The sequence below is a fragment of the Gallus gallus genome, chromosome 13 (genome assembly GCF_016699485.2).
Source record: "Gallus gallus isolate bGalGal1 chromosome 13, bGalGal1.mat.broiler.GRCg7b, whole genome shotgun sequence".
Classification (NCBI taxonomy): Eukaryota; Metazoa; Chordata; class Aves; order Galliformes; family Phasianidae; genus Gallus; species Gallus gallus.
In genome coordinates, this window is record NC_052544.1 from 3,577,207 (window position 1) to 3,590,563 (window position 13,357).

At 39.4% G+C, this 13,357-nt stretch overlaps 1 protein-coding gene across 1 annotated transcript; it reads right to left on the reverse strand.

Moving 5' to 3' along the window:
- Window positions 1-9,961: 9,961 nt before the first annotated feature.
- FOXI1 (forkhead box I1) lies at window positions 9,962-13,357 on the reverse strand. Its single transcript, XM_425185.8, has 2 exons — window positions 12,719-13,357; window positions 9,962-11,682 (listed from the first exon to the last, which is right to left on the reverse strand). Exons 1-2 carry the CDS (start codon window positions 13,290-13,292, stop codon window positions 11,129-11,131), a joined length of 1,128 nt encoding a protein of 375 aa, XP_425185.2. The 5' UTR covers window positions 13,293-13,357; the 3' UTR covers window positions 9,962-11,128.

Here is a 13,357-nt window from a genome sequence, read left to right on the forward strand (position 1 = left end):
CATTATTATTATTTTTTTTATTTACATAATTTCTTAAGGTGTAAAATGAAATAAGTCATAGACCAGAAGCTCTTCTTTTCAAAGGAAACCTGAAAATTTTTGGGGAAATTTTTGCACTATTAACTCAGAAAAAAAAAAAAAGACCCAACCAAAACCATGCTGTTTTAACATAAGTTGAATTATTTGCTCTGAATGTACCATGAAGGTTAAATTTGAACGAGAAGAACATAATGCATAAATGGGAAAGGCAAAATTATGAGACATTTTTGGATTTGATTTCAACCTTAAATTGTGTAAGAATCTGTTGAGTTTCCTTTCTTTCCGGAGTGAATGTCAAATTTTTTTTCCAGTTTAGTTGCAAAAACTAACAGCAGAAGTGCAGTTGCAGTGCTGGGCAGGGGTTTGGTCCTGTGTCTGTATTTCTGGACACCAAGAAGCCTCTTCTTATGCATGTTTCCTTTTCATTAATGCTACATATGGGGAAGGGATATTGTGCTTATTTATGTACTGCTATGAACGGAATGTCAGTGACTTTAAGACATAAAGTGTATTCAAATATATCGTCTGAAGAAGATAGGAAAAAAGTAAACACAGTAAATATAGATTTGGTGATTGTTTTAAGTTTTTCAATAAATAATAAACCGATATAAGTAGAAGTAAATTGTTTCAGAAAACAGCATTTCAGATTTTTAAAGATTTTCATGATGAAAATCTTGCCTAACCAAAAGTACTGTTTGTTTCTGCATGCTTCACTACTTTTCTACATTCTGAGATGATTAATATGCACCATCATGTCTTTCTGTGCTCCATTTTTTAGGTTTCATGTCTTTATAATGGTATAAAAAATCATTTGCATGTGCAGTGTCTTCTCATTACTTAAGAGATCTTTGGAAATACTAAAAATTGCATGGTAACGGAAGCAATGCAGTCACTAACTATATGCCATGGGCACTGGGGCGTTTAGAATGTAGTTAGGATTGAAGCACCAAGCCAGTCAGCAGAAAGCCTCATCATAAATGTGCCTAATCAACACACGGAGTGCACCTGCTTACCACTGTTAATCAAAAGTAACTGCAGAATGATGAGCGCTGTTCAAACTCTGTTCCATTGTAAGACTGCTTTCAAAGAAAATATTGACAGAGTGCCTGCTGAGCCTAAAAATCTGTACAGTGAGGCTAAAATAAATGTTTATACATGTATGTAAAAATGAGGAGGCTGTAATTTAAAGAGCCACCACAATTTGGTGCGAGTGTACCTGATCAGTGGAAATATGTGTTGACTCTTTTCTGCATGGAAGTTAAGGAGGGATTACTGTCTCTTTGGAAAGCTGCACCAAGAAGGTAATTGCATGCTGTAGGTTATAATCACATGGATAAGGGTCTAAGGCAAAGCTGGATGATGATGTTTCTATGAATACCTTTGATTGCAGCATAGGAAACTGCATTGTGTTACCATTTTTAATTGAGCACGTAATAACCCCTAGTAACAGTAAACTAAAACTGTTGGTAGGCTATGTCCTATGTCCTTCTTGTCCTGTCCATGAGCAGCGTTCAAAGGTAAGAATAAAGCTGACAAAGCATGATTTTTTTAAAGCCACCTGAAGTAATTACGTATTTGCTGTAAGAAATGAATTGTTTCCACTGAGGTTGTACCAAGCAAATGGACTTCTGTGAATTCATTTACCTGAACTGAGTTGCTCTGCCAAGTTCAGGCCCATCTTCTGTTTCAGCCCCCTTCAACACAAGCCAGACTGGTACCTGTAGATAAGGAGAAACACAAACCATTTTTTAATTGTATATTCATATTTATATTCATGAAAAACAATCAATTTCTGTGAAAAGCTATTCATTTCTCTTCCAACACAGTCTTCCACTTGCTGCACCAAGTACTGCTCCTAACACTAAATCCTCCAACTCATTATAGCAATGTGTGAAGTACTGAGAGAAGCCAGGGTAAAACACACAGCACCTTGTTTTCTGTTCTGTTTTCTACTCTCCTTACCAGGAAAATACTGAAGCAGCATGCACAGCTTAGAGACAGCATACTGTTGCTTACCTCATAACTCGCATTTAAATTCAGGAGTATTTAGAGGTTATCAATCACTTAACTGCTTTACCCTGTTATTCAAAACCAGCCCGTACATCTCTGCAGCATTCACTGCATATAGCAGTACACAGACCTTTATGTTTTGTACAACTGCCCAATGAAACGTAATATTAAAACTTCCTATAAATGTAAGGTGAAAAATGCCCTTTCCAAATGTAATTTGCAACCTACACTTATATCACGTGAATAATCTCAATAACTACACTGTCAAATGTAGTAATGTTGATCGCAGATAAAAATAATGGCTCCCCCTGCCTCTACCAAACACACATGCATCTGAGGAGCTCTACAAGTCATGCAGAAACCACTGCAACATTTAATGTCCAGTAACCACAGGATGTAGCTAATACTTTGGCTGAGATCCTCATGTGTGTGTCCCACATGAAATGGAAACTGGGAAAATTTACAGACATTTTGCTTACTTGCCAGTGCTCTCAATTCAGTTCCCAGGGTTTAGGTCAATCTTGTGACTGTTATGTCTGTTGGTATTTGTCCACTTAGCTGCAATTTTGGATAACAGGCCATTCCAGCCATCAGCTGCCCCAGATGGCAACAAGGACATAAAGGATTAATCTGATTGCAACTGGTAGCTTCTGTTTCACTCACATTCCAGGCAATTTTCATGCTTCTGTCACATATGTTGCTTTTTTTTTTTTTAAGTATATCCAGCCTATGCTATCCACAGCCTGTTTGACTGCTTCATTTTCATATTATCAGTTATCATCAACAGGTTTTTCTAGAGCCATGACCTTATTTTTTCCCCTGCTGCTCAAGGTTAGGAATGTTAAATACACTTTGTTGGAGGAAAACTGTCCTGATTGAGAATATTCTGCAGGCTTTCAAACTTAAGGGTCACTTTACAACTTGCCAGGAAATAAAAGAACATGCCTCTTTGCATATTTATTTGCATAAATAACATCCCCAAACACATAATTTTTCAATAATTGCTTTAAATAGCAAACATTCTGTACAAAAAATAGAAATGTCATAGTGCAAGCAAACCTGCAGGTGCCCTGCACTGTCACTGACCCTTGCTCATATGGAGGAGGTTTCAGGTTGTCATGCTGTTTGGCTGCATCTATTTGATATCAAAAATACTGAAGGATACACACGGTATACCAGGAAGACAATGACTTGTCTGCATGCTTGCTTATCTTATCACGTATTTACTTACAGTGAATGGAGACAGAATTACGTAAATCCAGATTTGGGGAGTATCTCTCTCCATAATTAGCCACAGTTATCTCATTTTTGTTACTTCCAAGTAGAACAAGAGATGGTTTTGTGGTTCTGGAAAAAAGTTCAAGCTTTGTGAACTTTGCATTTCCATTGGAACATATGTGGGATCAATAAAACTTAATGCAACAGTCAAAAAATTGAAAGAAACACCACCTGTTTAGTAATGATGTCATATGTGAGATAACGTTATCAGTACAGTCTCAGTACTACATATATAATACAAGATATTATGCTATAATACTTATATATAGTCTTATTACACACATCCTTTGTAGTTCTAGTTCTGTGTGCTGTCTTCCAGAGAGCACTGATAGCAGACAGCTTGCAGTGCAGCACGAGGTATTCTTCACAGAAATATTCCTATAGGTATGGTAATTTAGTCCCATCAGAGATCCAAGGATTTGAGCTGTGGCAGGCCTAAGGCAGGGAAAGCTCTCAGAATACTCGCATTTTCAGCTGAAGCCACACTGTCCCTGACAAAGCAATGGGCAGGGAGTATGAGTAAACACCTGTCCCCACATCCTTTCTCCTTCTCCCCTTCCTTGCAAGAATTGTGCTAGACTTTGTGTGTGTGTGGCTTTTTGGGTTTCTTTTTTTTCTTTTTCTTTTTTTTTTTTTTTTTTGAGTGAAAGTAAAGCCTGTAATTTGAGATCTGCCCGCTTGCAGTGATACAGTAAAATGCACATATTCCTTGTGGACAAATAATGGTTTGAGTCCAGTTAGATGATGGCACTGTTAACATTAAATAACCAGGTTCCCAGCTGTCAGGGAAGAAAGATAGCACTTCACTTTCTTTGAACTTATTGCATTCTTAGCATTTTTTCCATAAATCATTTAATAGCTGCCCTATTCATAGGAAAATGTGTAGCTGAAGCGAAGTGGTTTTTTTTCTTCCTCTGCTTTTTCATTGGAGGGAAATGTAATAAATTAATCTGATTTGCATGCAAGTTTGCATACACAAAGCTCTTGGCATGAAATTGCAAACAATAGGCTGTTTGTATCAGGACACATTGTTCAAGCAGCATAAAAAATAGCTACTGAGATATAAGGCACATCAGCATTACCCCCCTGCTCTGTAGGACCAGTACTGCGCAACAGCAAATCCACACCTCCAAAGGCAACAAAGAAATAAACTCAGTAGCTTTGTATCTCTCCTTGTGCTGGAGCCTAAATAACATCCATAGCTTTGTGGTGCACCCTAACAAGAGGACAATTCTGATTCCTAGAAGAAACTGCATGCATAGCAAATAAAAAGCCTTCCCTGATGACACAAATATTGTTCCTCCCCTTCAGCGTACTGCCTGGAAACATACATCAGTTCACTTATGGACATAATTAGCTACTATCCACATAATACTGCCATGAAACTTCTGACATTACAGTGTGGAGCAGATGCTTCTCCATCTGATGGCATGCAGGAGTAAAAGTGTATTATTAGTCCAGCCGGACATACTGAGATCATAAATTACCTCTGCACAGTATTAAACATGGGGATAAACTCTCCTGACATGGCATGTAATTACAGCACAGCTTCTGAGTGCTCTTCATGGAATCTATCAGCACACCAAAGGTTAGCTCTGCTTACCTCTTGGAAATACACATGCAGAGTTTGATAACACCTTCATTGTGCCTGCTCACCTCACTTATCTTCTGGAATTTGTCCGAGGAACAGAAGCAAGAACAAATTCTGTGGAGAACTGATAACTAGGAGGTGAGAGGAGCAATTTTTGGCTGGAAAAGATTAAAAGCAAGCAGTAGTAACAGTTTAAGGCAGGCAACTAAGCTAAGCATGCCAAACAGTCAAAGGATATTGCTGAAAAGCTTTGTCATATGTTGTGTATTCCATAGGGAAAGCACAGTAAAAAAACAAACAAACAAACAAAAAAAACAAAAAACAAAAAACAAATGATAACAAGAAATAAACAATGTTAAGAGCAGAAAGCTGCTGTTGTCCTAGGATTAGGCTGCTCCCTTCCAGTTGCCGCAGAGACAAGAGCATCCAGAGGGGTTCTTACACCCTCACACTGGCGTACTCTGCAGGGTGAGGTGCATCAGTCAGTATTGGTTTAAACTGACAGGGAGCCGAGTTCTCCGGTTTCAGTTTAAACAGAGATGAACTGACATACTTGGTACTTTGTGAGACTGCTCCATGAGAGATTATTTCAGGAATTTTTGACAAAGGAAGAATACACAGCTTTATACCAACTAACTCATTTAGGAAATGAGTAGCATGCAGGTTAGAAATGATTCGCTACTTCTAGAGGTTGCATGACTGTCTGTCTTACTTCTTAAGTAGCAACAGATAACCACTGATGGACGATATGCTGGAAGTACGTACAGAACTAGTTGCAAAGTCTACAGCAAAGAAATTTGGAGAGGAATGGTTTTGGATTTAAAAAGAATCAAGACAAGGTGACGAGTAAAGGATAACTTGTATTGCAGTTTAGCAAAGACACAATACACGAAAATTGTCTCTGGAGGGGTAGTCTGAAAATTAATTTGCACAGCATATCAGAAGACTGTGTATTGTGCAAGTCCACTCAGGAAGAATTCTTTGTGTAGATGAAAGTCCTTGAACTAGGCTTACAACATAAATAAGAAAAACTGAAGTGTTTCTCTGTCCAGGTACTCGCAGCCATGGAGGTTTCCAGCACATGACAAGTACAGGCTGTGATACAGTTAACAGCAGTACCTCCATGACTACAGCAGCACAGATGCTTGTAGTTGTCAACACTTCAAGCTCAGAAAGATAAAGGCAACTAGTGGCAAACTGCATATTCTTGTTCAGACTTCACAGATCTTAGAGTATGAAGACTTTGACAAAAGAGTAACACAGCTCTGGGTCAGCTCTCTTGAAGTTCAATTGAAAGGAGTTGTAAGAATTGCTGTAAAGTGCTATCATCTGGCAGTATCATGAATTGGCAGCGCTACTGGGAAGAAGTTTATTATTTTACTCACCTGCAAACATTTTCACATGAAGCAACAAAGAAACTATTGACTAAACTACTGAACAGTGAAGAATTTCATAATGTATCCCATCATGAGAAAAAAGTGCATTGTCATTCGGAATACATTTGGCAAAGTGTCTGTTGTTGTTTGCCAGAGAAATAAATTCTGGCAGCACTTGAATTTTATTTTCATTTACAGATAGCTGTGCTACACATCTTGGTGTCATCTTGGAACAAGGAGTAGCATTTAATCTCCCACTGGTTATCAATGTTGGGATGCCAGGCAGTTCAGAGTTCTACAGTTAAATACAGATTTGAAGGCTCATTGAGATAGAGGTTTTCTTAAGTTGGTCTCGCTTTACTTCTTTTCCACTTAATAAGAACACAGCATTATGTTTGCTAAGACAAGAATGAATGAAACCTAAGGTATTTATAATTCTTTTTTTTTATATTTTGCACAGCATTGTGCAGTCTCTTTTTCTAATACCTTTAACTAGATAAGCAAAGAACTGAGAAACTGTACTATAATTGGAAAACTGGGTAAACAGTCACCAGACATATTTGTCTTGCTAGTTGTTTACCAAGCACTGAAAGAGTGTTCCTTAGTCTGTGTCATTTTAGATTTTTGATGTGTGCTTTAGAAGTCTCCCATTGTTTACAGAAAGCAACCGTGGTTTGCAATAGCTATACCAATTTTTCCCCTTTCACAGAATGGTTTCATAGGGCAGCATGAACTAGCTTTCACTTGATGAAGGTTCTGTCCACCAGCCCTTCAGTCAAGCACAAATGTGTTGCACCTGTCCATTAATTTCTCTCTTCATAATCCCCCCAAACGAGATGCAGCATGGACTATTTAGGTTAGTGTTAGCAATTAGTAGTAGTATTTTTCTTGAGCCTGGTTCATCTTGAGTGACTCAAGGGAAGGAGTGAGTACTTAAGCATTTGTGTAGACACAGTTATCAACATCTGAAATGCACTAACCACCCACATGAAGGGATGATCAGTGGCAATCACGTGCAGGCAGAGGAGTGTGTGCTAACAGCTGCTTCAAAGTGAACATTAAATTTTGTGTTCATAACGTATGCAAACCTTTACCATTAATAAAGTAGATGCCAGTAAAGAATGATCTTTGACTATTTTGCCTAATCCAGCTGAAAGCTCCACAACAAACTCGGCCTTTAAAACTATTATGAAGCACAGAGTAACTTGCCACCAAGATTAATTACATTTCCTGCATGTTGGTGGTAACGTGAGATTTGGCTGATCTCACTGCTAACAGCTCTCCATTCCTCATCGCTATTGCAGACTATCACTGATGTTGCCCCTCTTTCTTCAGAAGCCTCTTCTCCTAAGCTCTCTGCAATTATCTGATTATCTGATCAATGACCTGGTTTGGATTTGGATAAGTGAGTCTCTCATTTGCAATACCTCGTGGCTTCATTTCATTTACATCTAGTAGACTGCCTTTTTTTTTTTTTTAAGTTTATGAAGACTGTTGATTACAAGACATTTTTTCTGCTACATCTATCAAATTGTAGGTGGGGCTCTACGTGGACTGCTGGGGAGTGGCACTGCTGGACCCCAGGGTTTGCAGTTGATCCCATGACAAGGTGAACAATGCTTTCTGTGGGAAACCTCATTGCCCAGATTTCTGCTGTGAAGCCCCAAATCTTTAACATGATTTGCGGCTCAAGTCTATAATGGAAACATGGAAAGCTGAGAATTAATACTAGAGCAAACTAGAGCTGAAGTGTTGCAGATTATCCTGCTGCAAATGCAGGACACAGAACCATGAAACTGTAGTAAGAACCCAGGGGAGGTGTTTCAACCAAGGTGAATGAAGATGAAACTGCTCAAGTGGTTCAGCAGCTAATCTTTGGTATACCTCAACTATACCCAGGAATCTATTTCTCATTACTCCAGGCACACTATCTGCTACTGAGGGCTTCTGTCTTTGCAGAAGTTTTGTGATGACAGAGGGAGAAGTAGGAACCTATTCTGACCACTTCACATCTAACTGTGGTTTTGGTGAGACAGGAGCAACCTTTAACAGCTAACTTTACATTTACACCAGGAACAAGTAATGGAAGAATCAAGGAACACTGCCCACATTGGTATGTGAAGATAGCTGCATTTCAAAGCAAAACACAATAAGAAAATAACAATCAAACAATCAGAAATCATCACAGACCAAACTAGTGAGAGTTGTTGAAGGCCAGATTAGATTTTCAAGCAGCACCAATCAGTAAATGTTTGTGACATAGCATATAACAATATATGTTGGTAATATAGTGTAGTTAAAAACAACAACAAAGACAAAACCACTAAAGAAAAACAATACAGATGCTTTTCATTTGAAACCCTGTGTAATTACCATACCAACAACATACATGAATAGGAGCATTACCTTAGGAAGACCAGTGCTGCTGCTCATACAGGCACAACAGTTTCCTTGCAGGTGCTAGACTGATGTGCAGTAGCTCCAGGAACCTATCAGTGTGACTGGTTATCAAAGTCAATTCTCTCTGAAGAAAAAAAGCAAAAATAAAGAAGAATGTTTACCATCACTATGTTTATACCATCACTAGAGTTGGTGCATATCAAGCTACCTGGAGGGTCAACAGGGAGCTAACTAACCCCTGCATTTAGGGCACCCAGTAGGAAAAATACCTCTGCCTATGAAGAACCGGCATCTTAGAAGTACTTCCTTATTACCTACAGGCCAAGAGTGGTATTTGCTTAATAGTATGTGGGAAGCAATGAGGCACAAAGTCTTGTCCTGTAGGAACCACACATTAAACGCAACACAAAGTGACAAGGGAGCTGCTTCCTACTGTCTGCTATTGTTCAGCAATATCATTCTCCTTGGCACAGTCTGCATTTTATTCTTCCCACACTTCTGCTCCGTAAGTCTACAATGGAACATTTTACGTTTAAGGAGCAAAGAAATCAATTTCCTCTGATTTCTGAACTGTGTACTCTGCAGGAGTCGCATTTTTGGGCAGTCTGTTGTATTTTTACTGGATCACACACGTAACAGTGCTGACTCAATGCATTTCTCAGTTATCACATGAGCAAGCATCTGTAACAAGTGCTGCTGGCTGCTGACTTGCAGGGCATTCTAGGGCTCACCTGGGCTGGTACTCGTGGAATGGCTGTAAAGTTCAGAGGGTGGAGGCTACAGCTCAGGCCTCAGTGCAGCCTGACTTCAGAAGAACTTACAGTCATGGCAGAAGGGCACTGCCAGAAGGTTGTTTTGTTATCTGAGCAGTGTTAGCTATGGAAGGAGGTTTCAGCTTCCAAATGAGAACTCATAGTATCGAGTGAGTTCAGTGAACAGTCAAAACAGCAAAATGATAAATGAGAATGTAGAAATGATCGCAGTCCTTCTTTGGCTAAGTAGCATGTGAAAGTACAGTCTGGTTTCTGAAATGGTTGGCACTGCTTAGCTCCAACAGAGCAACTGTAAGGATTATTTTTCTTTAGTGAAAGTATTTTGCATAATAGCAGCCAATTGTATTCCTCAGGCATGCAAATTGTGATTCTCTAGACATATACTGTCTCACTCCTTACTTGAATATTTCCCTAGGTCTTCCTCAGGCTAACTGCACAAGTCAAACTATTGAGGAGGCTTTTAAAGATGTAAGAAGTATAGTACACACACATGCTTATATACAAATTCTTTATTAAAAATGCTTCCGGGGTGGCCTGTAACAAAACTATATCCATGTAGAGTTAAAAAAAAAAATCAAGACAAAGCAGTAGTAGCTATTACAGTGCATTAATATGTTTTCCATCATTCTGGAAGTCTCATCAGTGCACAGCTGTGTACAGGTAAATACCAGTAAAACACGGTGCCTACATATGTTGCATAATATCTCTACAGACATTATTTTACATAAATATGAAACTTGATTCAATTATTGGTTTGAAAAAACTTCATTTATTTGAATTTTTGTTTGTGGTTACAGTAGAATATAAAAAAATAAGAATTATTCCTAATATTTACACAATGACAAAACAATTGCATGGACTTTGTTACAAAAAGAAGGAAAATATACGGTACAGAGACGTTTTCCACAAAATCTGACCCTGCACTTAGAATTTAAAACACAAAGATCTGATTGCACCAGCAGAAGGCAACTCCATTGTATTTTCCTATGCTTTGTTTTAGTTTCAAAGTGAATGTTGTGTCCCTGATGATGCTGGCCTGCTTCACAACCACATTCCCCTTAGGGGAGAAACAGCATCAGACTTGAGGCAACGTATGCTCTAGTATTAGAGACATTTAAAGAGGGCATTCACTCATCCTCTGCTAGTTATTATTCACTATGTAGTAGTTTTTTGCTATAGATCCTTCAGTGTCTCAGAATAGCTTTGTCCAAATAAGAACTTACCAAGAATCTCTAGTACAGACAGCCTGTATCAGCAAGAGAGGTGATTTACAGATATAGCCAAATATATATTAGTGCTTTAAAAGCATCATAGCAAAACTAGTGCCACGCCAGAAAGTTTAATCCCTAAGGTAAACAGTAACTCCTCTCAAGGATGTCCACAGCGGACCATGGTTGGTAGCAGTACAAACACAATCTCCACTATTCTTGCTAAAACACTATCTTTCACTACTCTTGCTGTTAAAATCCCTCCATTTTTATATGGAGCTGCCACACGTGGAGTGCTTGTGACTTGAGTAAGGACAACAGCTAAAACGTTTGGGGCTGTCAGAAGGTAGGATGCAATGCAGGTCCTAGAGACAACAGACTAACAATAATCATCCACCCACAGGTCACTCCCTCTCATAAATAGCTATATTTTGATGTCTTATGATCTCTTATTTAAACCTCTGTCCCCTCCCTGGAAAACAGAGTGTTATTTGTGCTGATACTACTGTAAAAATGGGTGTTAAACTGGTTGAGCACTGAATTGCTATAGCCAAGGTGACTAGGAGGCATAGAATTGGACCACTCTCCCACACCGTGACTGGGGACATTAGAGAGTGGAGAGTAGGAATTTAAGCCTACCATATTCTGTCCCATTTTGTCAGTGGGTTCAGCATTAAGTCCCAATGGCACTGAGCGGCCCACTGAATTAGAGCCGTTAACATATGCAGTCATACTGGAAATGAAATTACTAAGGCATGGGCTACTGGAAGATGGAGGCGGAGATCCTTTATCGGGTGGATTGTCAGTCCCAGATGAAGAGTTTTCCAAAAGATCCTGATGCTCCACAGCTTTGGGGCTGCCAGTCAAGGCACCGTCCTCGGATTTCTCAGATGTCAGATGGGCAGAACTAGCCCCAATATCAGACTTCCTTTTCCTCTTCCTGCGAAAGTTGCCATTGTCAAACATCTTTTCACAGTTTGGGTCCAGAGTCCAGTAATTCCCTTTTCCTGTCAAGGATGGACAAACACATATTTTCTGTTTTAAAATACGCCTGCAGTCAGCAAAGTACAGTTTTCTTTGACTTTTCAATTTTATTTTCACAAAAACAGAAAACTTGCATAAGCAAAAAATACGTTTTTTGTAACCATACAAAAGCAGAAGTCTGCTGAATTCTGGACAAATGATAGTTTTCCCCCGTGTCCTGTAGCCCTGACTCTACACACAACTAGAACTACGAGTGGAGCCACTGGGAGGACTTGTTAGTTTTGCTTTTTGTTTTTCTTGGTGGGGGAATGAGGTCTTCACTATACAACTGGTCCTCCAAATTTACAGCAATAAGTAATCAAATCCCATAATGGGTTGCTCCTGCAGATTCAGCAGGGTAGGATAGTTTACTAGTGAGATAGAACCACATTTTTGTCTCTTTCTGGCAACGTAATTGAGTGGGTTTTAAATGTCCCAAAAGGTTCTCAACAGCTGCTGACAGGAAAAAAAAAAAAAAAAAAGGAAGAATCTGATGACATTTCAGCCAGTGGGTTGGAAACAGCCAAAGTAGGATTCCAAGCACAACATTACTTGAAGCAAAACAAAAGCAGCCTGCTCTCCTCATGATAATTATTGTTGACTCCCTAAAGCTACTGGACTTCTGTGACTAGTCTGAATTTTCTTTATTCTCTTTCCATGAATCCTCAGTTAAGTTTGTATAATTCATATGCATTACACCAAATGATTTCTGAACATGACTTCCTCAGGCTGCTCTTGTGCTTGGTTCTGAGGAAGATTTAGAGCACTAAAACATCTCTCTCTACAGAGATTTGGTAAACAATATGGATTCAGAACTCAGCTATGCATGCTTGCCTTCTAGTGCAGCCCCATGAAAAAAGAGAAGCTACTATGTGTATGTCCAGAATCCAGGCTATTGTGCCTCTTCACAATGTATTTTACATTGTAAATCTTAAATAAAGAAATAAATAAAGCAGAAACAATTTCATTTTTAGATAAGTCACATTTAAATAGAGAGGAGAGAGGTGGGGGGAACTATACCTGGATCATCTTCATCTCTAGGCACCTTCTTGAAACAATCGTTGAGAGACAAGTTGTGCCGAATTGAGTTCTGCCAGCCAGCTTTGCTTTTGTTGTAAAATGGGAAGTTGTCAGCCACGTACTGGTAGATCTGACTGAGAGTCAACCTCTTTTCTGGTGCTCCATGGATAGCCATGGCAATAAGTGCAGAGTAGGAGTAAGGTGGTCTAACCAACTTCATAAGCTCTTCTTGGGATGGAAGAGGAAGCCAGCCAAGATCAGTTCCTCCCAAGCTGTGCATGTTAGGCAGGAGCTGCCTTTGCATCCCATAAGACTGAGGAATGAAGGGACTGGCATTGGATCCCGGGAGATACGGTGGTGGAGTAATGGAAGGTCCGTTTAGCCAGAGGTAAGGATTGGGTGTGCTGTTGTAGTCCGTTGTCTCAAAGGTGCTCGGTCGCTGCGGACTAGGAATATTCTGTGGGTGGAAGAAGTTCTCATAGTAGATATTCATTTCTGGAGGTTCTTGACCGATATTTGGAAATTGTGGGCTGCAGCGTGGTGGAGAGTGCGTTTGTGGATCAAAGGAGCTCATGCTCTAACACAGGCAGCTGATAAGTTATGACACACCTGTGCTAGTGCTCCTTTCCTGAGACAGGT